Here is a 26,201-nt window from a genome sequence, read left to right as displayed (position 1 = left end):
TGATAATTTCTCCGCTGACTGTTAGTCGCTTTGTCTTCCTTGACCCTTCAGTACAACATGGACATTGCTCCTTTTTTTTTGTTCTTCCTCCTTCTTTTTCTTCCCGCAGGCAGACTCTGTATGTCCTTTTTTTCCACAGCTTCATCATTACATTGCTTCATACCAACATTCAGCAGCAGAATGCCCTGGCTTTGTACATTGATAATATGTACTAATCTTGTGATTCTTAAATGTTGATTCAGCAGCCATTTTGTGCATTTGAGTACATGAACTCAACTTCTGAGCTTCCTATACAGCCAGCTCCATAGAAACAGCTATTTATATCGCATTCTGTAGCGTACGATTACTCTCACTCAGCAAATGTTTCTGTATTGCTTCGCTGTGTAGATCGCAAACCAATCTTTTCGAATAGTGTCATTCAGCAAATCTCTGGACTCACAATATTCTGCAAGTCTTTGAAGGACATGTAAGCACAAATTGCACCATTAACTCCCTGATGGATTCAACAATTATAGAGAGGGTCCTTTAAAATATTAGCTAAAATATACTGGAAAGTAAAATGATTCTTGAAAATTATTGAATTTGTAGAAATATGAGTAAGTTATAAAATTGGCTAAACTTTTGAATCCTGTCCATGACTGTCTCAAATGTTGTGAAAAATGTACTATAATATGAGGGTACATTCAACAAGTTTGAAACAATCTCATAACTGAGACCAGACGTGACGTAGAGTTTGAATGTGGGACACGAGCCGTGGGAAAGATAATTAATTTGGAGTAATTGATTAATGTCTAATTAACCAATTGCCTGTTAAGTGACTGATACTTTCCTGAACAAATCAAGGGGGTCTCAGTTGAGAATTAGAACCAAGAAAACTAAGTAAGGGGCTAAATCCAGATAAGGATTCCCTTTAAAGTGTGATCCTTTTGACTGATTAGTGAGAAGAATTTTTTCTGTCGGGGATCCTTGAAACATTTGTGGAAATTACTTTTAAAAGGGCCTCGAGTTGAAATTAATTTTAATTTGTAAATTTGGAGTCACTTTAATCTTGAAGTTTTTGCTTTTACTCTTCAGTGTCTCAAGGACATTTCAATGTACTCACAGAAAGTTTTTGATTTCATTTTGTGCAAACATGCCAAATGAATTCTTAAAGAAAATAAAGAGTGCTTTGTATGCCTATTCAAACAAACTGAGATCTTGGGCTGGATTCTCCGCACCCATCGGTGAAATCGCGGCCGGCGGCGGGGCGGAGAATCCATTTCACCAGACGCAATCGGAACCTGCAGCAGTTCCCCGAATCTTGGGCTCAAAAAGTGGCGTACTCGGCCGCAAACCACCGACCTGCAGCCATTGCTGGAAGCCCGCCCCGCCATTCCCCCCCCCCCCCCCTCCACCAACCGGCTGAAGTCCCGACTGCCTGGACTACTCATGGTCCTGCCAGTCGGGAAACTAATGTGGTGGTTGCGGACTCAGTCCGCGGCCGCCCTGGTCGGGGGCGGGCCGATCGGAGGGCAGGGGGGTCTTATACACGGCCGGGCAATGTTTGGGCGGGCAGTCAGGGTAGGGCATGTGGCCGATCAGGGGGGGTCTATTTTTAATGTCCAGCTTCCCGGTCTGAGTCCGCCATGGAGCACGGCGTGGCGGCCAGAGGCCGCTGCCATGCGCATGCTCGGCATCGGACCTGGATGTGCGGGGGCCCGTTTCTGCAGCAGAATCTGCTAGTTTTACGCCGGGTCCCTGCTAGCCCCCTGCAGGGTGAGGAATATGTGACCCTTTTACGCCAGTGTTTCTGGCGTGAAAGTCCACAGTTTTTACGATGGCATGGGGACATCGTCCCAAAAACAGAGAATCCAGTCCCTTGTCTATTAGCGAGAAATTACTCTCCCTATCGTCTTGGTTTCTTTTATGAAATCTAAAGCGCTCAGCAATCACCAAGGTTTCAGCGGAAAATATGCTTGAAAAATATTTAAAATCTGCCTGTACGTCTTAATGCCTGGCTTCTCTGAATGCACTAAACTGCGGCAGAGTTCAAATGTTTTCCCTCCCTTCATGCTCAGGAAAATGGGCACCATAATATCTTCACCTATTCTGTTTGTCTGTGCAAAATATGCAAAATACTCACGACTGGAGCTCCATCACTCCACATTTTCATCAAAGGGTGCCACAACACTGAAAACTACCTCAATTTTTCTACTAATGGAGGTTTCCCTTTTCAGGAATTTCAGTCTCTTGTTTATCACAGACAGCTGTATCATCTGTTCTGCAGGCAGATTATTGTTCCTCACATCCACCTTTTTTCTCCATAGCACGTTTCACACCAGGTGAAAAGTTTTTCATTCTAATTTTTCTTTTTCCAACTTTTTTTGGTAAATTTCTTATTTTTAAATTGTTGTTGTGATATGGGCATCACTGGCTGGGCCAGCATTTGTTGCCCATCTCTAATTGCCATTGAATTGCTTGCTCGGCCATTTCAGTGGGGGGGGGGGGGGGGGGGGGGCAGTTAAGGGTCAACTGCATCGCTGTGTGGGTCTGGAGTCACATAATAATAATCTTTATTATTGTCACAAGTAGGTTTATATTAACACTGCAATGAAGTTACTATGAAAAGGCCCTAGTCGGCACATTCCGGTTACTCTTCGGGTACACAGAGGGAGAATTCAGAATTTCCAAATTACCTAACAGCATATCTTTTGGGACTTGTGGAGGAAACTGGAGCACCAGGAGGAAACCCCGCAGACACGGGGAGAACATGCAGACTACGCACAGACAGTCACTGTGAAGCAGCAGTACTAACCATTGTGCTACCATGCCACCCCATGTAGGCCAGACCGTGTAAGCATGACAGATTTTCTTCTCTGAAGGACATTAGTGAACCAGATGGGTTTTTACAACAATCGGCAATGCTTTCATGGTCATCATTCGACTTAATTCCAGATTTTTTACTGAATTTAGTTTTCACCATCTAAAATCACCATCTGGTGGTATTTGAACCTGGAGCCCAGAGCATATCCTGGGTATCTAGATTACTAATCCAGTGACAATACCACTACACCACTGCCTCACCTTCATTGCCAGTTGTATGTTTTGTTTTGGAACTGTGATACTAGGGAGCACAGGGTTTAACACAGAGCTTTATTGACAGTGTGTTATCTCTTACACGATTGTTCTTTGCTCTCTGTTTCCCGTGCTGGGACTTATGATGTCGCTCCAAGTGAATACATTAATACAACAGAACTTCTAACATACTCCCTCAGGAGGACAGCCACTGTGGAGGTGTCTCACGGAGCTGCTGCCCCGTAAAAAGGATAACTTGGGATGGGAAAACAATGCAAATAGTGTCTACGCAGCAGATTCAAACCTCAGTCCCCAGACATCTTTTCGAATTTTAATCAGCCCTGACAGCTTATCCACCCTGGATCAAGCTTGCAGCTAAAATGTAAAGGCCACGTGGCCAATCGGCCCATTCGCCAGCTGCAAATACACAGAGAGCAAGTAAAATTGCATTCAATGGGGCCCCTTAATAGGCTAAATTGCCGACTTGAATGTCGACGGGTGTGCTTCCGATGTCTTCTTGCGCAATTTCACATGCTTCAGCAGGGACACACACCTAAAATTCTGGCTATGAATATATTTGAAAGATTGAGGGATTTATTTCACAGTGTGGAATATAAAATCTAAATCAGTTTCCAGTCAGAGTGCAGTCCATATCCCCAAAAAACAGAATTGCTTGCTTTATTCCTTCCAATTTGAGCAGTTTGGCACTAAACCTGTCTGACTGTACTGCAATTTACGAATTGGTCTATAACCACAATCAGCATTGCTCATTAGTATTACTCTCCCATGTGCAGTACAATGGCTTCCTATTGCACTGACAGTTAACCGTAGATATTACCGGAGAATATTTTATTTTTGACAATAGAAGATGGCTTGGGTGTGCAATCGCACAAAACTGACAGTAAAACCTGGGAGTTCGATGTGAGTCTGACTCGCATACGTTAAAAGTATCAGTGTCAAACTTCTCAGTGTCAAACCTCTCAGATCAATCGGATAATGTGCAATTCTCATCTGTTTTGAAGCTAAGGTCAAACCCACTTATGGAGTCACCTGTGCACTCTCACCTTTGTATTGGTGTCAGCTGTGGCTTATTGATGCTGCTGTCACTTTAAAGTCAGAGGGTTGTGATTGAACTTTCAGGAGTATTCAGTATTTAGAAAGGACAGACAAAAAGGAAAAGGTGATGGGGTGGTATTGTTGGTTAAAGAGGAAATTAACACAATTGTGAGGACGGATATTAGCTCAGATGATGTGGAATCTGTATGGGTAGAGCTGAGAAACATCATGGGGCAAAAAACGTGAGCGGGAGATGTATGTAAACCCCCAAACTGTAGTGGTGATGTTGGGAATGATATTAAACAGGAAATTAGAATTGTATGCGATAAAGGAACACCTGTAATTATGGGTGACTTTAATCACTGAAGTCTCTCATTTTACATTGGCCTATAATTCCCTGTTTTCTCTCTACCTCCCTTTTTAAATAGTCAGCCTGATGTTGGTAGTGGGGAAAATGATAGAGTCTATTATCAGAGATTTATATATAAAAAAACAGTGGCAGGGTCGGACAGAGTCAGCATGGATTTACAAATGAGAAATCGTGGTTGTCAAATCTAATGGAATTCTTCGAGGATATTCTTAGGTGGATTGGCCATGCTAAATTGCCCGTAGTGTCCTAAATAAAAGTAAGGTTAAAGGGGGGGGGGGGGGTTGTTGGGTTACGGGTATAGGGTGGATACGTGGGTTTGAGTAGGGTGATCATTGCTCGGCACAACATCGAGGGCCGAAGGGCCTGTTCTGTGCTGTACTGTTCTATGTTCTAATGTTCTATATAACTGGTGGAGTTGATGAGGGGGAGTGTAGTAATCCACGGGAGGCAGGATTTCCGTCACCACACCAATATTTATTTACAATAACGATATTACAGGAGCAGCAACAAACAGTGCTGCTAGCAGTCCAGTCAACCTAAGACTGGCTCACAAAGCCTACACAGGTGATTATATAGGACCCCTCAATGAGCGATCATTAAGGGAGCTCATACTCCAATTGGCCAACCAATAAAGCCAATTGGAGTTCATTACACCCCTCCCCCCTAAGGTCCGAGGAATTCCTGCCAGCTGGCATTCCTCTGAGCTTCTTCCTGCTCTTCATGTCTGGGTCTGTCACCTCTGTGTCGTCCGCCGGGTCGTTCTTCGAAGTGGGCGGGGTGTACTTTATAGGTGCCCGTCTTTTCCTTGACGACCTCCTTGGAAGTTGTTCTTCCTCCTCCTCGGGAGAGGTGTCGCGGCGGCCTCGTCGAGTGTATCCATCTCCGACTCTGATGACTGGATGACGGGGTCTGGAGAAATTGCTCGGGGCTGGGGTGTGGGTATCCTTTCCGTCTGGGCTATCCCAGCATGAGGCGGCCCTGCTTCACCTGCCTCCAGGTGTGGTTCCGCTGCCCTTATTTGGTCTAGGTGTTTCTTCAGCACCTTACCTCCTATTGAAACCTCATAGGATATGGGCCCTGTTTGGGACTCTACCGTGCCTTTGACCCACGTTGGTCCATTCCCATAATTCTTGACCCAAACCGGTGCCCCCACCTGGAAATGTCTCTGCGCCGACTATTATCATGCCCCCTGTGTTGGGCCTCCTGATGTTTCTCCACTTTCCCCGTTAAATTTGGGAAAAGGAGACTCAGCCTCGTTCGCAGCTGCCTTTCCATTAAGAGTTCAGCTGGCGGTATGCCCGTTGTGGAGTGCGGTGTGTTCCTGTAATCAAACAGCCAGCGGGAGAGCTTTGTGTCTATTGACGCTGCCGGCTGCTTCTTGAGTCCCGCTTTAAGTGTCTGGACCGCTCTCTCTGCCAGGCTGTTGGTCGCTGGATGGTAAGGGGCCGTTTTGATGTGACGGACTCTGTTTTCCTTCAGGAATTTTCCAAATTCCCCACTTGTGAATGCCGTTCCGTTGTCCGACACCAATACCCCCGGAAGTCCATGTGTTGCAAACGAGGCCCTGAGCTTTTTAATTGTCGATGCTGTGCTTGCCGTGTTTACCCAGTGGACGTCCAACCATTTGGAGTGGGCGTCCGCTATTACCAAAAACATTGAGCCCATGAAAGGGCCGGCATGGTCAATATGCAGGCGGGTCCACGGTCTGCCTGGCCATTCCCACGGGTGCAATGGTGCCGCTGGTGGCACTCTTTGCCCCTTTTGGCACTCCTGGCACCGATGTACCAAGGCTGCTATATCTGTGTCCAAACCTGGCCACCAAACGTAGCTTCGAGCTAGCATCTTCATTTTAGACACCCCGAGTGTCCGTGATGTAACTCAGTTAAGATTGCCTGACGGCCCTGAGCTGGGACGGTTACCCGGGCTCCCCATAATAGGATACCGTCTTCTACGGTTATTTGGTCCCTTCTGCTCCAGTATGGGTGCATCTGGGGCTCCACTGGTCTTTCCAGGTCCCCTGTTAGCAGTAAATGCTTCATCATGGCTAAAACTGGGTCTTTTTGCGTCCACAACCGAATATGTTGTGCGTCTACTGGTAGGGTGTCCAAAAAATTTAGAGTCATTACTGTCTCCTCTACTTTTGGTATTTGCGGCGGAGTGTCCGGGAGGGGAAGTCTGCTCAACGCATCTGCATTTGCTACTCGCGTTCCCGGTCTGTGCTCCAGAACGTATCTATATGCCGCCAGTAGCAACGCCCAGCATTGGATTCTAGCTGATGCAATCGGGGGTATTGACTTGTCTTCTTTTAATAACCCTAATAACGGCTTATGGTCCGTCACTATGGTGAATTTCTGCCCGTACAGATACTGGTGAAATTGTTTTACTGCGAATATCACCGCCAGTCCTTCCTTCTCGATTTGGGCGTACTTCCTCTCAGCCATCGCCAAGGTCCTCGAAGCATAGGCTATTGGCCATTCTACCCCATTCCATCCTCTATGGGCTAAGACGGCTCCTACCCCATATGGGGATGCATCACAAGTGACCACCAACTCCTTCCTTGGGTCATAATGCTCTAGGACATTTTCGGATGACAGCTGTTCCTTAATGTCCCTAAATGCTCGGTTTTGGCGGGTGGACCATTTCCATTCTTGCCCTTTTTTTAGTAGCTGGTGGAGGGGTTCTAGGATGGACGCCCTATTTTCAATAAATTTTCCATAATAGGTTACCAACCCTAGAAATGATCGTAACTCCTGGACCGTGGTGGGAGCTGGGGCTTCTTTTATTGCCCTTACTCTGTCTTCTAATGGATGTAAGCCTGACTCGTCTACTTTATATCCCAGGTACGTCACTTGTGGGGCCAGAAAAACACATTTTTCCCCTTTTAGCCGGACGCCTGCCTTTGCGAAACGCCTGAGTACTTCCTCCAGGTTCCTTAAGTGTTCCCTGTTTGTCCTACCCGTCATTAAGACATCGTCCAAATAAATCGCCACCTGCGGTAGTCCCTGCAGAATATTTTCCATCCTACGCTGGAATGTAGCGCAGGCTGATGACACTCCGAAAGGTAGTCTAGTATAACGAAAAAGGCCCTTCAGGGTGTTGATCGTAGCGAACTTCTGGGAGCCCTTGTCCAGTTTTAACTGCAGGTAGGCGTGTCTCATGTCTAGTTTCGTGAACAAAAGCCCACCTGCCAATTTGGCATATAGGTCGTCTATTTTCGGGATTGGGTATTTGTCCAGCAGTGCGTATTTGTTTACTGTCTGTTTGAAATCTCCACAGAGACGTATCGAGCCGTCTGGCTTCAAAATTGGTACCACCGGCGCTGCCCATTCCGAGAATTGTACTGGTCTGGTAATGCCATCGTGCCGTAACCTTTCTATTTCGTCATCTACTTTCTTTCTTAATGCAAAAGGTACCGGCCTGGCCTTACAAAATTTCGGAAGGGCTTCTGGGTCCACGTGCAAAGTTGCTTTGGCGCCTATGATTTCCCCCAAACCTTCCTGGAAGACCTCCAGGTATTTTTGGAGTACTCCACTCAACTGCCCGCTTCCACTCTGAAAAATTTTCATCCAATCTAATTTTAGGTCTTTCAGCCAGTTCCGTCCAATTAAGCACGGTCCGGAGCCCTCTACTATCGTTAACGGTAATCTGAGCAATTGTTTCTGATATTCCACAGGTGCATGAGTCGTGCCTAGAACTTCCAGGGGTTCCCCCGTGTAGGTTTTAAGTTTCGTCGATGTTTTTGTTAGGGTTAGTGGCTGGAGTCCATCTTTGATTTTTCTAAATGCTGCCACTCCCATTACTGATACGGCCGCACCCGTGTCTATTTCCATTATTGGCGGCCGCCTGTTCACCCGTGGGGTAATCCTAATGGGTTCTGCTTTCTTCGTTGTAATATTATATAATTGTTCCCCTTCTGAGGAGGATGGGGCGTCTAGGTTGTGTACTTCCCTGCGTCCCCACCTGCTATTCCTCTTTTGCCACCTCCTTCTAGGGTTTCTGTCGTTGTTACCCCACTCTGTCTGGTGCCAGAAACGGTCCTTCTCTGTTGGGGGAGCCTCAGCCGGTACTTCCCTCTGTCTCCAGTTAGTCCTGGCAGACATGGGGGCAGTTCTGGGGTTTTCCTTTTCCCCTCTATTCCTCAGGTTTTTCCTGAGAGTGGATATCTGGTAGCAGGACCCGTTGTGGTAGTCCCTCTCACAGGTATCTACCTCCATTGGCGTGCCCTGTAGTTCCTGCGCTCTACTTGCTGCCTTTTCTAGGGACAGTGCGAGCTGTAACTCCTGCCTGCAGTCTAGCTCCGTTTCCGCCAACAAGCGTTTCTGTATTGTGAGGTCGTTTATACCACACACTAACCGGTCCCGAAGTATTTCATTTAGCGTTGGGCCGAACTCACATTTTTCCGCCAGCCTTCTCAGGCGGGTCAAGAAATTCATGACTGACTCCCTGTCTTCCCGCTTCGCTGTGTAGAATCTGTATCTACGCAAAATGAGGGGTGGTTTTGGGTCGTAGTGCTCTTTCACCAATTCCGTTACTTCTTGGAAAGTTTTCGTGTCCGGCGCATCGGGATAAGTCAGACTACGTATAATGGCGAAAGCGGAGGGTCTGCACGCCGACAGCAGGATAAGCTGTCTCCTTTCATCCGTCAGTATATAATTCGCCCGGAAAAAGTAACACATTCTCTCCACATACTGGGACCAGTCCTCAATAGCCGGGTCGAATGCCTCTAACCTCCCAAAAAACGGCATTTTTAAAATGGCAAGGCTTACCCTCCGAGTGCGGCAGCTGGTCTCCGCAAAATTCATAGTTTACCTCGTCGCCACTGTAGTAATCCACGGGAGGCAGGAGTTCCGTCACCACACCAATATTTATTTACAATAACGATATTACAGGAGCAGCTACAAACAGTGCTGCTAGCAGTCCAGTCAACTTAAGACTGGCTCACAAAGCCTACACAGGTGATTATATGGGCCCCCTCAATGAGCTATCATTGAGGGAGCTCATACTCCAATTGGCCAACCAATAAAGCCAATTGGAGTTCATTACAGGGAGCAAGTAGAGGATATAGTTTATTTGGAATTTCAGAAAGCTTCTGACAAAGTCCCACCATAAGAGATTAGTGTGTAAAATTAAAATGCATAATAATAAGTGTATTTAGATGGATAGAAAACTGGTTGGCAGACAGGAAACAAAGAGTAGGAAGAAAAACGTTTTTTGCAAATGGCAGGCAGTGACGAGTGGCATGGATCAGTGCTGGATCCCAGCTATTCACAATATATATTCATGATTTAGATGAGAGAATTAAATGTAATAGCTCAAAATTTGCAGATGACAGAAAGTTGTATGGGAGGATGCGCTGTGAGGAGGATGCGGAAATGCTTCAGTGTGATCTGGACAAGTTGAGTGAGTGAGCAAATGGCAGATGCTGCGTTATGTGGATAAATGTGAGGTTTTCCACTTTGGTAGTAAAAGCAGAAAGGCAGATTATTATTTTGAATGGTTAGAGATTGAGAGAGGGGAATGTGCTCTGAGGCCTGGGTGTCCTTGTACACTAGTCGCTGAACGTAAGCATGCAGGTGCAGCAGGCGGTAAAGAAGTCAAATGGTATGCTAGCTTTCATAGCGGGAGGATTTGAGTAAGGAGCAGGGATGTCTCACTCTAATTATACAGGGCTGAAGTAAGGCCACACCTGGAGTATTGTGTGCCGTTTTGGTCTTATTATCTGAGGAAGAATGTTCTTGCTATAAAGGTTTGCCAAACTGATTCCTGGAATGGCAGGGCTGACATATGAGGAGAGATTGAGTCAGTTAGTATGATATTCACTGGAGTTTAGAAGAATGAAGGAGGATCTCATAGAAACCTACAAAATTTCAAAAGGAAAATACAACGTAGATGCAAGCAGGATGTTCATGGGGAGTCCAGACCAGGGGTCACAGTTCAAGGATATAGGGTAAACCATTTCGGACTGGGATGAGGAGAATTCTCTTCAGCTAGAAAGTGATGAGCCTGTGAAATTTACTACCACAGAAAGCAGTTCAGGCCAAAAACATTGTAGGCGCGATTTAGTGGCTTTATCGTGGCCGATTTGGTGTCCGCTGAATCTCGCGAGAGGCCTGCTTCGAGGTTCACGACACTCAGAGTATCTTGTGAGATTCAACAGAATCTCGTGTACGTCGCAATCTGGATCTCGCACTCGGTGAGCATGATCCAGGCGCCCGTAGTTAACTGAGCCATTAGGCTTATTTAAATATGCCCGCGGCCAATTCACCCGGGGCCCGGGATTCACTGGCCTCGCCAGCGAGGTGCCATACGGCACTGGTTCACAAACTTTTGAGAAGTCGTGATGGCACCTCGGGGGTTCTCACTGGTGAGTTGAGATTCCCGGGTAGTCGGGGCCAGGGCACAATATTCCTGGTGTGGTCTCACCAGGGCCCTGTAAAATTACAGTGAGACATCCCTGCTCCTGTACTCAGATCCTCTCACGATGAAGTCTGACATACCATTTGACTTATTTACCACTTCCTGCACCTGCATGCTCACTTTCAGCGACTGGAGTACACCGGTACTCCCCTCTGGCACCATGGCACTACCATCCTGGCACTGGTACCAGGTGCCCATTCCAGGTGTCAGGCCTGGAGGGCTTTGCCCAAAAGAGGTGGGTATGGGAAGGGCTTGAGGACCTGGAAAAGTGGTAAGCTGGGTGAACTGGGGGTATCCTGAGGGTGTCGAAAGATCAGGCTGCTGGTAAAAAAGGCTCCCCGATCCGAGGGTAGTCTTGATGCACTGGTGAGTTCGGAAGTGACTTAAAGAGTGGCCTCGATGGGAAATTCCTCGCCAGGGCCAAAAGTACGGCAAAGTGTCATTGAATAGCAGGGCAGCGCTGGGAAACACCCCGCTAAATGCATTGTTCTGCGGACTTCAACTTGAGTCTACTGAAAGGCGTCCTGTATGTTTTCAAAAAGGAGGGATCAAAAAATATTGGGGAAGGCGGGAATGGGTTACTGACATGAATGATCAGCCATGATCACAATGAATGACAGCAGGCTTGAAGGGCCAAATGGCCTACTCCTGCTCTAATGTTCTATGTTTCTGTGTTTTAAATTCTATTGTAGAGAAATAAGCACAAAATCTAGGCTGACATTCCAGTAGTGCAGTGAGGGCATTCATACTGTTAAACTGAAGCCCTGTCAGCAATCTCAAATGACTGTAAAGGAACCACAGCACCATTCAAAGAAGAGTAGGTATGCTCCTTCTGGTGACTTAGCCAATGTTTGGTCGTTATCACGTTTCAATTTGTGGGACCTGACCATGTGCTGGTTTCCTGCTACATTTCCAATATTACAAATTTGGTGTTACTTCAAAGTAGTTTGGCTGGGGTGATGAACAGGCTCCACTCCTGTCGGGCAGATTATGAGTCACAGTCAACTGCAATCTATATATAATTCTGGCCTTGCTGGTGATGCATCACAATATTGGGCAGCACGGTAGTATTGTGGTTAGCACAATCGCTTGACAGCTCCAGGGTCCCAGGTTCGATTCCGGCTTGGGTCACTGTCTGTGCGGAGTCTGCACATCCTCCCCGTGTGTGCGTGGGTTTCCTCCGGGTGCTCCGGTTTCCTCCCACAGTCCAAAGATGTGCAGGTTAGGTGGATTGGCCATGATAAATTGCCCTTAGTGTCCAAAATTGCCCTTAGTGTTGGGTGGGGTTACTGGGTTATGGGGATAGGATGGAGGTGTTGACCTTGGGTAGGGGTAGGGTGCTCTTTCCAAGAGCCGGTGCAGACTCGATGGGCCGAATGGCCTCCTTCTGCACTGTAAATTCTATGTAAAAAAAAAAAAAAAAAAAATATGCAGGAACAGATTTCAGCCTGGTCATGTAGTATAACTGCATTTCACAATACAGAAACAACCAAAAGCGAGCAAATGGGACTTTTGACCTTTCCTTTCTAGGAAAGTCATTGGGCGGGATTCTCCGTCAGCCAACGCCGGAATCGAGAAACGCGATTGGGCGGAGATTCGATTTTGATGCCAAAATTATGGTGGGCGCTGGTTTCACGCCCAATCCCAATTCTCCAGTGCCTCCACAGCAGCGTCAATGCATTCCAGAAAGCACATACAGTAAACGCTATTGGCATATCATAGGGGGCCTGACCGGTATTCTCCAGGGCCTCTGAGATTCTCCGCCTCCACTGGGGTGAATTCCCAATGGCGAGATTCACTTGTGTTTTTAATAATTGTGAAACAGGCGTTGTGGCTGCTGAGGGCGTACGGAAAGTGTCCAACATCGCCATAGTTTGCTAACAGTTGTGCTGCTGGCTGAGAGGACTTCTGACAGGGCCAGAAGAGTGGTCGTAGGTAGCCAAGAGGTGCGCTGTGGGGTCGGGAGGGATGGGCACGGAACACTGTTGCCACAGCCTTCCAGGCAACTATGCAGCTTCGCACGCCACTATCTGCCCTCTGTGAACTTAGCGCCACAGGTCATATGGGTCCCCCCCAGGCCACCCCACTCAATGCCCTCAGTGGGATGGGCATGCTCCAGCACAACCAGTGCCACCTTGTTGGCTGGGATGGGAAGTGCAGTGTGTATATGTGGATGCCGCTTGTCAGCCTCCCGAGTGTCAAACGCAAATCTGGTTAATCCAGCAGTTTCTCATTGGAATCGATTGTGTTCCACGTGGTTTGGGTGCTAGCCCTTAACAGTAGCTGAATCGGTGCAGCTGCAGCACCAGTTTTGCTGTCGTGGAAGTCCACGAATCCTGTCTTGGCATCAACACTTAGTCTCAGGAACGTAAAATCCCGCCGATTATCTCTCAGGTTGAAATCGATACGATGTGTGGCAAGGCAGGAGGTCTCGTCCATTTTAGTGCCCTGGCCTCATGCAACACCAATTAACAGGGCCACCCAAAATGGGCATTCAAGGGCAGGTCAACAGCTTTAGGCCTGGGAAGATCTGGAGGCCCAGAGGACACCTCACTGATGCTCAGACATGTCGCAAGGATAAAGGTTTGGGAAGGTGGGAGGCTGGGGCAGAAGTGACTCAGCCTTTCTTTGTGAGGCCCACAGAAACATTCCTGCTTCTCCTGGCCCCACAGAGGGAAGGTTTACATTTCCTCTAGATATCTCTGCTGGGTGTCAACCTCCCAGGCTTGTCCTTTTTTGTAATTTCCATTGAAAATTCTTGCTCATCAGATATTTTTTAAAAAGCTTACAGTTGGAGAGAGTTTGTTCACTTCTGAACTGGCTCGATAAAACGAGACACCACAAGGATAGACATGTCAGATAATTTATAATTAGATATTAGAATTAGATTTGGCTCTTGGGGCTTAAAGGATCAAGGGATATGGGAGGGGAGGCAGGGTCAGGGTATTATGATCAGCCATGATCATAATGAATTGAGGAGCAGGCTCAAAGGGCTTCTATTTTCTTTATATGCTTCTACATATAACTAATAATGGAGATGGGTGATGAAATCATGTGAAGAAACCTCCAGGAATTAATTCGTAAAGAATTGGTAACTTTGTTGGATGTGCAAAGCTGGCACCCCTTTCAGTTAGCTTTAAAGTAGCAATGGATCCAATGTTAAAGGTATAAGCTGGTCTGCTTATATCTTAGCTGATCCGAGGGTTGTGCCTCAGTTGCCCAAGGATGTAGCTGAGCCGTGTGAAATGTATGGTCAGTGCAATGATAATAATCTTTATTGTCACAAGTAGGCACACATTAATACTGCAATGGAGTTACTGTGAAATGCCCCTAGTCACCACATTTCGGCGCCTGTTCGGGTGCACCGAGGGAGAATTCAAAATGTCCAATTCACCTAACAGCACATCTTTCAGGAATTGTGGGAGGAAACCGGAGCACCCGGAGGAAACCCACGCAGACACGGGGAGAAGGTGCAGACTCTGCACAGACAGTGACCCAAGCCGGGAACCCTGGAGCTGTGAAGCAACAGTGCTACCCACTGTGCTACCGTGCAGCCCTGTGTAAAAGGGAATAACCCTTTCCTTTTATTATTGATACTTAGCTCCTGTGATGATTCTTTATGTTCCTTTCCTTTTGGATCAGGCCTCACAGCAGACTGACAATATAATGGCTGGAATTCTCGCTTTGGGAGACTCCTGCCAGAGGAAAATTGCTTTGTGATTTGCGCTTCCAGTCATTAAGACACATTTGCACCCATTTGCATACTCCCATCGGTGTGTGGGCGCGAACCCCGATCCTGCCACCAGCAGTGGATCAGTGGTGAACGTTGATCCCGATTTTTACCAGATGCCCGATTCTCCAGCAGCAGGCAGCAGAGAAACTAGTCCATTAAGTGTTCGTTAACATAGAACTTATTTTCATAGAATTTACAGTGCAGAAGGAGGCCATTTGGCCCATCGAGTCTGCATCGGCTCTTGGAAAGTACACCCCACTTAAGCCCACACCGCCATTCTATCCCCATAACCCAGCAACCCCATTTAACCTAAGGGCAATTTAGCACGGCCAATCCACCTAACCTGCACATCTTTGGACTGTGGGAGGAAACCGGAGCACCGGGAGGAAACCCACGCAGACACGGGGAGAACGTGCAGACTCCGCACAGACAGTGACCCAAGCGGGAATCGAACCTGGGACCCTGGCGCTGTGAAGTCATAGTGCTAACCACTTGTGCTACCGTGCTGCCACATCACTGATGAAAATCTTTTTGATATCTATTTGAAAGTAATTGTAGTTAATTGGACATTTTATAACTTATAGCTAATTGATTCCGACAAGTACTGATTTTTAAAAGAACTTTGGTTGTAAATTATTTCAAGTAACAGGCGAGTTGTTTTTAGTTTATGATACAGGCCCTTATCCCTTGAGGTTCTACAGAAATTCTCTGATGAGATGATTAGAATGCCAATGTTTGATATTTCACCATTTATTAAGAATACATTTTTCAAATAATGACAGATTTGGCACAGAAGGTTTATCCAATGAATAGGTGCTAAAACTATCTCCTACTCTCTGACGACATAACGTTCACTCAAATGATTGGCTGTGTTACAGTATTTTTTCATCGAGATGAAAGGGCAAAATCTTAAACTTCGGGTTTACACAATAAAGTAGGTCAAAAGAATCTTCTGAAAACTTTCCTGGAGTGAGGAGTTAATTCATCTTGTGTTGAAAACAAAATAGTGAAACATTAACTCAACTGTGACTCAGTTGCACAAATCTTGCCTGTGAGGCAGAGGTATTTGGATTCAAATTCTACACCAGGGACTTGAGGAAACAAGTGAAGCTAGCACTTAAGGAACCGCTGCTCTGTCAGAGGTGCCCTCTAAGCTGGATGTAAATAAAAGCCACAGTATGACTTGAAAAAGAACAGCGGAGCTCCCCCAGTTCCGTAGTCCACTTATTTTCCCACATTGCCACCGTACAATGGTTATTTAATTGCTGTTTGTCAGTATTTACTGTGTATGATTTAGCTGTCGTATTTAAATTACAACAGTGACCACTCCTATTTTTTTGAATAAAAAGGAAATAATTTTTTCAATTCATTCATGGGGTGTAGGCCTAGACCAACATTTATTGCCCATCCTAATCAGGGCATTTAAGGGCCAACCACATTGCTGTGGGTCTGGAGTCACATGTAGGCCAGACCAGGTAAGGATGACAGATTTCCTTCTCTAAAGGGCATAAGTGAACTAGATTGGTTTTTATGACAATTGACAATGATTTCATGGTCACCAGTAGGCTTTTCATTTCACACTTTTTTTATTGAATTGAAATTCTACCTGCTGTGGTGGGAATGGAACCCAGGGCCCAGAGCATTACCTTGGGTCTCTGGACCACTAGTCCATTGATAGCACCATTACACCACCACCTTCCCACAAAATAATTGATCTGGTGTAAACTTTTCCAGTTCCATTGCAAATATTGTTATGACATAAACATTAACATTTTAGGTTCAGTTCCCTTCTGATAAAGTTTTGTGGAGGTGCTGCTTTATATTTTAGATTGATCTGATGAATCCTTTTAGAGATTTTTCTCCTCTTGTTTTAGGCCGAACACTTTTGAGGTTGTGGCACTGGATGGAGTAAGCACTGGCATCTTTCAGTTCTACACTGCCCAAGAGAGCGCCGACTGGTTGCGGGCAATATCAACCAACATTAACGATTTGACCCTGCAAAATGTAAGTATTTTAGCTGTAAATAGAATATATTTTTAATTAGAATAATGATGTGGATATATATCTACGATATGAAGTAGCTCTCTTATCTTCTGGCCTGGACAAACTGCAATAAACATGCCTCTCGGCATTCCAGTTTCAATCATTGGAGAGAAATATTGGGCGGGAATCTCCATCCAGCGATGATATGCGATTGGGCAGAGAATCTTACATGAGCCAAAAATTGTGGCCGTAGCCGGGTGCCTGACAATGCCATGTTCTAGTGCCTTTGACAACGCCATCAATGCGTTCCTGGCCGTGCTCTGCATCATCCTCATCGAACAAGGCCTGACCTTCATCCCCTCCTCCAGCACATCGTCCCTCTGCTGAGCTATGTTGTGGAGGACGCAGCAGGTCACTATGATATGGGAGACCCTCCTAGCGTATACTAAAGAGCCCTTTCAGAGCAGTCCAGGCACCTGAACCGTATCTTCAGGATGTCGATGCACCACTCGATCATGCCCCTGGTCTCTGCATGGACGTCATTGTAGGAAGTCTCTGAATCAGTCTGTGCCCTCCGGATAGGCATCATCAACCATGACCGCAGCAGATAATCCCTGACATGCAAGAGCCTCTCCTCCATGGCGTCCAGCATGGTCTCGAACTCTGCATCTGCAAATTGGGATGCCGCTCTCCGTGCTGCCATCTTCTTGGTTGGGATGAGTGTGTGTGGGGATTGGAGTGCTAATATGTGGTTGCAGCTTGTCAGCCTCTCGAGTGGTAATTGAAACCCCGTGAAATCAGACACCATTTTTCATTGAAATTGATCGAGATCCACGTGGCACCGATGCTAGCCCATTAACGGATCATGAATTGCTCCGGGTCCGGCTCCAATTTATGGTGGAAGTTCACCGAATCAGTCCCGGCATCAACACTTCGGGCTAGATTCTCCGATTTTGAGGCTATGTCCGGAGGGAGTGTCTAGTTCAACAATGAAAAAATCGCCGAGGCCCCAGCACCAACCCTCCTATCAGTGAGGGGTTAGCAGCCGCGGCACTTAAAACACACAGCCTTCACAAAACACACAGCCTTCACAAAACACACAGCCTTCACAAAATACACAGCCTTCACAAAATACACAGCCTTCACAAAACACACAGCCTTCACAAAACACAGAGCCTTCACAAAACACACAGCCTTCACAAAACACACAGCCTTCACAAAACACACAGCCTTCACAAAACACACAGCCTTCACAAAACACACAGCCTTCACAAAACACACAGCCTTCACAAAACACACAGCCTTCACAAAACACACAGCCTTCACAAAACACACAGCCTTCACAAAATAAACAGCCGGAGAATTGCCAGGTGCGTGGCCGAGCATGCGCACGGTGACAACCTGCAGCGGTCGCGCCAGACCACATGGCCGGCCACGCGCAGACCCGATCTGCCAGATAGTGACCCCCTAGACACCATCTCGACACCCTAGGGCAACCTGCCAGCGGTCCCCCCCAGCCCTCGCTGAAGCTCCTCTGGACAACGGCACGGTTTCCTCCCCCCCCCCCTCCAGCCCCCCGACTCTGACAGCGCTGGACGGAGCACAAGTGAATCACACCATGGGGAACTCGACCCATTGGGTGCAGAGCATCGGGGGAGGGCCTTCAGGTAACGTCCTGAGGCTGTCCCAACGGCTTGTGTCGTACACCTCGATGATGCCTTTTTGCAGGCGGTGGAGCATCCAAAACAGGCGCCACCCCCGATTCAGGCGAAAACCGGGATTCTCCGCCAGATCGCCGATTACGATATCGGCGTTGGGCAACGGAGAATACCGTCCCTGGTTTCGGAAACGAAGAATCCCGCCCTTGGTATTTCATACAAATGGTGTTGATTTCAGAAGACTGGCCTGCACTGATCTTCGGCATTTTGACATTGCGTTTTTGTCAAATATCTATTTTAGAAGTGGTCCCAGGCAAGAAACAATCAAAAGGTTGGTTCACTAAAAAAATAAATGTGGCCACTACACATTAGACCATAACTGCTAAACAAAAAATGTGCAAATTCACAATGGGTTTCCGCAACATTTTTTGGGAGAAAATTTGCAAGTGTTCCAATTTCATTGTGAAACCTGGCCGTTTCCTGAAGATTCCCCTCTCCCCTTTACTCATATTGATCATTTTAGTTTTATCACATTTCTGATTATTCTTTTTCATATAAAAATCATGCAATATTTAATATTCCACCCGGTGGAATTGAACATAAAAGTAAATATGTTGACCAGGATTCTCCGTTTGAGAGACTATGGGTCCGATCGAACGGCCACATAGTGCCTGAAAAGCAGCACATTGGGGCAATGTGGCCAATAGAAGCCAAATTCTATCCGGCTCACAATGCCTCGCGAGATCTAACTTTTTGGCAAATCTGCGTATTAGAGCGAGATATCCAGTCTCACTGTAATATGCAGTTTCCAGAGGCACCCAAGGCATTGGGATCTATCCCCTCCGCCTTGGAAATTTTGGCTGAGCACCAGTCAATGCTGGTCTCCACCAGTCGCACCAAAGTGGGTGTGGAAAGGATATTTCCTCTTAACGTAGAATCCATAGAATCCCTAGGGTGCAGAAGGAAGCGCTTTGGCCTATTGAGTATACATCGACGCTCTGAAAGAGCACCCTACCTAAGCCCATGCTTCCGCCCTATCCCCGGAACCCCATAATGCCACCTAACCTTTGGACACTAAGTGACAATTTAAAATGGCCAATTCACCAAAACTGTACATTTTAAAACTGTGGGAGGAAACCGGAGCACTTGGAGGAAACTCACACAGACATGGGGAGAATGTGCAAACTCCACATAGTCACCCAAGATTGGAATTGAACCTGGCACTGTGAGGCAGCAGTGCTAGCCACTGTGCCACCATGCCACCCTCTTGTGGGATAGTCCAGAAATTGAGGGCACTGTTCTGAAATCAAGGGTCGCCCTTTTAGGACTGAGATGTGGAGAAATATTCTCTCAGAAGGTTGTGCGACTTTCGAACTCTGGAAACAAGTCATTGAACATAGATAGATTCTTGTGAGGCAAGGGAATCAAAGATTATTGGGGGTAGATGAGAATGTAGAACTTGGAAAAACAAACAGATCACCAATCTTTATTGCCACAAGTAGGCTTACATCAACACTGCAATGAAGTTACTGTGAAAAGCCCCTAGTCGCCACATTTCGGCACATGTTCGGGTACACAGAGGAGAATTCAGAATGTCCAAATTTCCTAACAAGCATGTCTTTCGGGACTTGTGGAAGGAAACCGGAGCACCCGGAGGAAACCCACGCAGACACAGGGCAACGTGCAGACTCTGCACAGACATTGACACAAGCCAGAAATTGAACCTGGGATCCTGGTGCTGTGAAGCAACAGTGCTAACCACTGTGCTACCTGTAGTGATATGCATCACTGTCGGTACACAAGGGGTTAATGTAGACACACTGCAACTAAGTAAACACTAGAGGGAGCACCAGAGACATCAGGACACACAGACATTCAACCAATAGGTCAGTAAGATAGGACAGGACCAATGGGCAGTCAAGACACACCCAGAGGTGACACTACCACAAGGGGGCTACCCATATAAAAGGACAGGGCACACATGCTCTTTTTCTTTCCATAGACGACACTCAGAGAGACAGGGGCAGATCAGGAAGCATCACACCCACTGCATGGATTAGAGCAGAATGGTTAGTTAGATTGAGTTACTATAGTAAGATTAGCAGGAGAGTCGAACTCAAGTAGCAGAATTGTTAACTGTTCAATAAATGTGTTAAAGCTATCTGCAAGTCTGAACCTTCCTTTGTCAGAGTATACATCAAGGAAGCAGCTTATGCTATATGAAGAAGCATAACACAACATGGTACCGGTTAGTGACATGTTAAATCCCTATAGTTCAACTCAACAAATCCATGACAACCAGCAATCGCACCCAGGCAAGATGTTTGAGATTCCAGTTCCACAGCAGCTCAGGTACCACAGGAATCTTAGTGCAAACTGGCGTGCGTTCAGGCAGAGATTCAAGATCTACCTGGTAGCGTCCGACCTAGATGGCGTGGCGGATGCAGAGAAAATAAAGCTGCTACTCATCATCGCGGGTGCAAGAGCAGCAGAAATCTTTGCGACCTTCAAGTACTCCAAAGGGCAAGAAAAGAGAGACTTCCAGACAGTCCTTGACAATTTTCAAGAATACTGCAAGGAACACACAAGAGAGAACAGTAAAAGAGGCGCCAATTCTCACCACGAGGCGAAGGTAGGCCTGCAAATGCAGAAAACGGCAGTTTTGATTGGCAGCCATCTTGGGAAAGGAGTCGCACATGAGCAGTTCCCCAAAAGAAGCGTACCGGCAAAACAGTGTTTTGTGTATGTGTGAGAAACCGTGCATGCGCAGTTGCGCAAAGAGCGCAAAGTAAAGGAGAAGCTATCTGCGCATGCGCAATCCGTTCCTACGCTCAACCTCACCAGCGTCATGACGTCTGAGGCCCCAGACCACGCCCACTTAAAGGGGAAATGTCCCAAAACAGTAAAAAAAATAATTTTAAAGCCGCAAAACACAATTCTTTCACCTGAAACAACAGCACAATGCCTGAACTTCGACCAGTCGCTGAAAGTAACCTCCGCATAACCCTGTAACAAGCAGTTAGCACCGCCCAAAGTAATGATTTAGTCCTTGATGACTACGACTCAGACGTTGATTACTTCTTTGGACATCGCGAGCACAATGACAACTCCGACACAAAAGTGATGATATGGTCCTTGAGGACTGCGACTCAAATGAAGATTTCATCTTTGGAGATGGCGATCCCAGTACCAAATCCAAACCGCAACGAGATGTGTTGTACAGTGAAGAATCCGACACAGATATGGACAAGTTCTTCGGATTTGAGGATCTTCAGCCCAGCATATATGACATCCTGACTCGTGAGTGCAGGATTGTGCTGCGGCCTGATGCCAAGAGACAGAGAGCGGCACAAGCCCACAGAGAGCGGCCTGCTGCCACACAGAGTGGTTCACGCACCACAAAGAGTCCCCGACTCCACACAGAGAGTGGTCCACGCACCACGAAGGATCCCAGCCTCCACACAGAAAGTGATGACAGTCTCCACAGCAAGACCAATGCACGATTCCACACAGACTCCACAGAGAGAGCGATACAAGCCACCACAGTGAGCTCGTTGATAGAGTCCACGATGGAAGCAATGCAAGACTCCAGAGTGCAGTCCTTGCATGAACAAGACCATGAAGGTCTAGCAACCTCATCTGAGCAACCAGCAGCAGACGATGCAAGTCTGCCCTGCTCAAGTGAACGGCAAGCAGACAATGACAATCTACCAAGTTCAAGTGAACAACAAACAGACTATCACAGTCTACCCAGATTATTTGAGCCACCAGAAGAAGGCTCTGACAGTCTACCCAGCATCTAACCAACAATAAGACATTGAAGGTCTACCCACTGTATGTGCGACAAGTGACAAAGGCTTTACAATTCCCACACAAGATGTGCGACATCTCAGCGAGACTAACAGATCGCAGCTAGTATGTACAGAGGCACTCGACAATCACAGTGAGACTACTGGTGACTCCGGTGGCACCATGTTAATTCAAACCTCATCCAACTCGAGTCTCCCCACAAGCAAATACATTCCTGAATGTTTTGACTCCAGACGGGGAGCATCACGAAACCTCAGAAGATTCAAGTGAACCTGAAATGACTCCGGACGGGGAGCATAAAGAAACCTCAGCTGACACAGGTGAACCAGAAAGGGCACCAGACGGGGAGCATCGACAAGCCAAAACTGACTCAGGTAAGCCGGACATGACTCCAGATGGGCAGCGCCGCGGACTCAGTGACGGCACGCTCAAGGAAACAGCAGATGCCACAAAGGACACTGACACGAGTAACTGTATAATCCACAGAGGGTGGTCATTGAGTGCAACAAACACAATGACAAAACCTACAAAAACAACAACACCGACAGCAACAAGAAGCGTACCAAAGGCACTAACGTCAACAACAAGCACGACTAAAACAACAACACTGGAACAACGACTGGTATGACATGGTACAACTCTGCAAATGCAGGACAATGTAACAGCACAGCTCCTAACACTGGCAAGAGTACAGCCATACCATGGCATGACAGCATATTTCACCGATTCAAGTTTGCTCCACTACAAACAAGCAAACCAGCTTTCAAGGCAGATGAGTTTGCTCCACTACAAACAAGCAAACCAGCTTTCAAGGCAGATGACATACTGCATCAATATCGCCATCACAAGAAACAGTCCAGGCTGGACGACACAGGTTGCATACTACATCGCTACCACAAGCATCGAAAAAAAAGAGTCCAAATCAGACAACAAAGTGATTTGACCACTTCTTGGTTCCTTAAGCACAGGACACTGATAGCGTTCACAAGGAAATGCCACCATCAACATCACCACTTCACCAACAAAACAAGAAAGTCACTTGACCATATTAATTCATGAACTTTGGACTCATGCATATTATTTAGTATTGTATAATCATCACTGTCATCATGACTTGTAAATGTCATCACTTAACTACCTATTTTGTTCAATTTTCTTTAATAATGTACAGAAAATGTGTAACACGAAAAAAGGGGGATGTGGTGCTATGCATCACTGTAGGTGCACAAGGGGTTAATGTAGACACACTACAACTAAGTAAACACTAGATGGAGCACCAGAGACATTGTGACACACAGACATTCAACCAATGGGCAGCACGGTCGCACAAGTGATTAGCACTGTGGCTTCACAGCTCCAGGGTCCCAGGTTCCATTCCCTGCTGGGACACTGGTTGTGCGGAGTCTGCACGTTCTCCCCGTGTCTGCATGGGTTTCCTCTGGGTGCTCCGCTTTCCTCCCACAGTCCAAAGACATGCAGGTTAGGTGAATTGGCCATAATAAATTGCCCTTAGTGACCAAAAAAGGTTAGATGGGGTTATTGGGTTACGGGGATAGGGCTTAAGTGGGTCCATGCAGACTCACTGGGCCGAATGGCCTCCTTCTGCACTGTATGTTCTATGTTCAGTAGGTCAGTAAGATAGGACATGACCAATGGGCAGTCAAGACACACCCAGAGGTGACACTGCCACAAGGGGGCTACCAATATAAAAGGACAGGGCACACATACTCTTTCTCTTTCCATAGGCGACACTCAGAGAGACAGGGGCAGATCAGGAAGCATCACACCCACCACGTGGCTTAGAGCAGACTTGTTAGTTAGATTGAGTTACTATAGTAAGATTAGCAGGAAAGTCGAACTCAAGTAGGAGAATTGCTAACTGTTCAATAAATGTGTTAAACCTATCTCCAAGTCTGAACCTTCTTTTGTCAGAGTATACATCAAGGAAGCAGCTTATGCTACATGAAGAAGCATAACACAGCACTACCGTGCTGTCCCTTGCCATGCCATGAATCAGCCAAGAATTTACCAAATGACTGAGCAGGTTCAAAGAATCGCCTGGCCTGTTTCTGCTCCTATTTCATGAGCTGGATTGTCTGTTTTTGGGACTATATCCCCACGCCAGCGTCAAAACTGTGGACTTTCACGCCAGAAAAACTGGCGTGAAAGGGACACATGTTCCTTGCCCTGCAGGGGGTTGGCAGGACCCAGCCTAGATCTTGCAGCTTTTGCTGCAGATATGTGCCCCCACACTACCGGGTCGGAGGCTGCACATGCCCATGGTGGCCGCGCATGCGCACAGCGGTGGCCTCCAGTTGCCGCACCGTGCTCCATGAAGGACTCGGACCGCGGAGCTGGACCCCAAAAATAAATCCTCTGATCAGCCAGGCGCCCGACCCTGTCCCCTCGCACAAACATTTCCCGGCCGCCTATAAGGCACCCCCTGCCCTCCGATCGTCCTGCCCCAGGCCAGGGCGGCCGCGGACTGAGTCCGCAGCCGCCACGCGAATATCCCAACTGGCTGGACCACATTAAATCACATTAAGGGGCTGGTTTAGCACAGAGCTAAATCGCTGGCTTTGACAGCAGGCCAGCAGCACGGTTCAATTCCCGTACCAGCCTCCACGAACAGGCGCCGGAATGTGGCGACTAGGGGCTTTTCACGGTAACTTAATTGAAGCCTACTCGTGACAATAAGCGATTTTCATTAAAGTGGGCAGCACGGTAGCATTGTGGATAGCCCAATCGCTTCACAGCTCCAGGGTCCCAGGTTCGATTCCGGCTTGAGTCACTGTCTGTGCGGAGTCTGCACATCCTCCCCGTGTGTGCGTGGGTTTCCTCCGGGTGTTCCGGTTTCCTCCCACAGTCCAAAGATGTGCAGGTTAGGTGGATTGGCCATGATAAATTGCCCTTAGTGTCCAAAATTGCCCTTAGTGTTGGGTGGGGTTACTGGGTTATGGGTATAGGCTGGAGGTATTGCCCTTGGGTAGGGTGCTCTTTCCAAGAGCCGGTGTAGACTCGATGGGCCGAATGGCCTCCTTCTGCACTGTAAATTCTATGAAAATTCCATCTGTGAAAATCCACACCGTCGGGACTTTGGCCGGTTGGGGGTGGAGAATGGGGGAGCGGCCCTCTGGCAATGGCCAAGATAGGTCTTAGGCGGTGCGGCGTACTCTGAGTACACCGCTGTTCAGGGCCCGCAGAAATCGGGGAACCGGCACCGGTCCCATTTCCGTGCGGGAAAATAGATTCTCCGCACCCCCACCGGCCGTGATTTTGCCGTCAGGTGTGGAGAATCCAGCCCCATATGTTTGTATGTTGTTTACCTACCATCTTTCTTTCTTTTTGTTATCTGTTTATGTGTTTATTTGCTTGAAATCCATTGTCTGCTGTGCGTTTAGTCTAGTGGGGCAGATCCATCTGTTGCGTCTGGTGTACCTGGTGACTGATTTCGGAAATGGTCTTGCTAGATTTTAAAATGGTCTCTGTTTTTGAAAGTTTAATTTGGGTTTCCAGCCAGTGATTAAAAATAAAATTATTATTTGGTGTCAAGCTAAAAGTTAAAGAAAAATGACTGTTTGTGATTTTACTGTAATGCTTTAGTACACTTCTGGGTTGATTTACCCGAGATTTTAAATCATTGAACATAAACTGATCGCTTTTCAAATAATGGAGGGAGGAACTTAATAGGAGCATATTAAGCATTTGCGTGATAAAGTGGCAATTTCAAGATCTGCATACTTTTCCAAATGGTCAAAAATTAAACCGCAAAGGGTGGATGAATGTGAATATTTGAATAAATTATTTTAATTCTATATATTATTTCAACCATGCAGATGAAAATGGCCAATAAATGCTGTTCTCCAAATGATCAGGTAGGATATCTCTCTTTCGGAGCAAAACGTATATGAGTAATAAAAACGTGCCTTCATGTAAACAAATGTGTACTTCACCAAAATTAAAGGAGTGAAAAGGATGTGTTGCTGTTTGATAACAAGAGCTGTGTAATGGTACACTGTACTGTGCAACTGGAACTCAAAGATGGATTGGTTAAAAATGTCCAGTTATCAAATTTAAAAGGGATATACTGTATAATATATGTATTGTTAAATAATAGGCT

General features: G+C 46.8%; 1 protein-coding gene across 7 annotated transcripts in view; it reads left to right on the top strand.

The window, feature by feature from the left end:
* The window catches only part of sntg2 (syntrophin, gamma 2), a 1,464,242-nt gene that overhangs the window by 1,329,835 nt on the left and 108,206 nt on the right, over nt 1-26,201 (top strand). For all 7 annotated transcript variants that reach the window (XM_038800365.1, XM_038800367.1, XM_038800366.1 and 4 more), the window contains 2 exons: nt 16,505-16,634; nt 25,918-25,956. In XM_038800365.1, the coding sequence (XP_038656293.1) occupies nt 16,505-16,634; nt 25,918-25,956 (169 nt within the window). The remainder of the gene's footprint in view (nt 1-16,504; nt 16,635-25,917; nt 25,957-26,201) is intronic.

Source organism: Scyliorhinus canicula, chromosome 6 (assembly GCF_902713615.1).
Source record: "Scyliorhinus canicula chromosome 6, sScyCan1.1, whole genome shotgun sequence".
Classification (NCBI taxonomy): Eukaryota; Metazoa; Chordata; class Chondrichthyes; order Carcharhiniformes; family Scyliorhinidae; genus Scyliorhinus; species Scyliorhinus canicula.
This window is presented reverse-complemented; position numbering and strand designations above follow the sequence as displayed.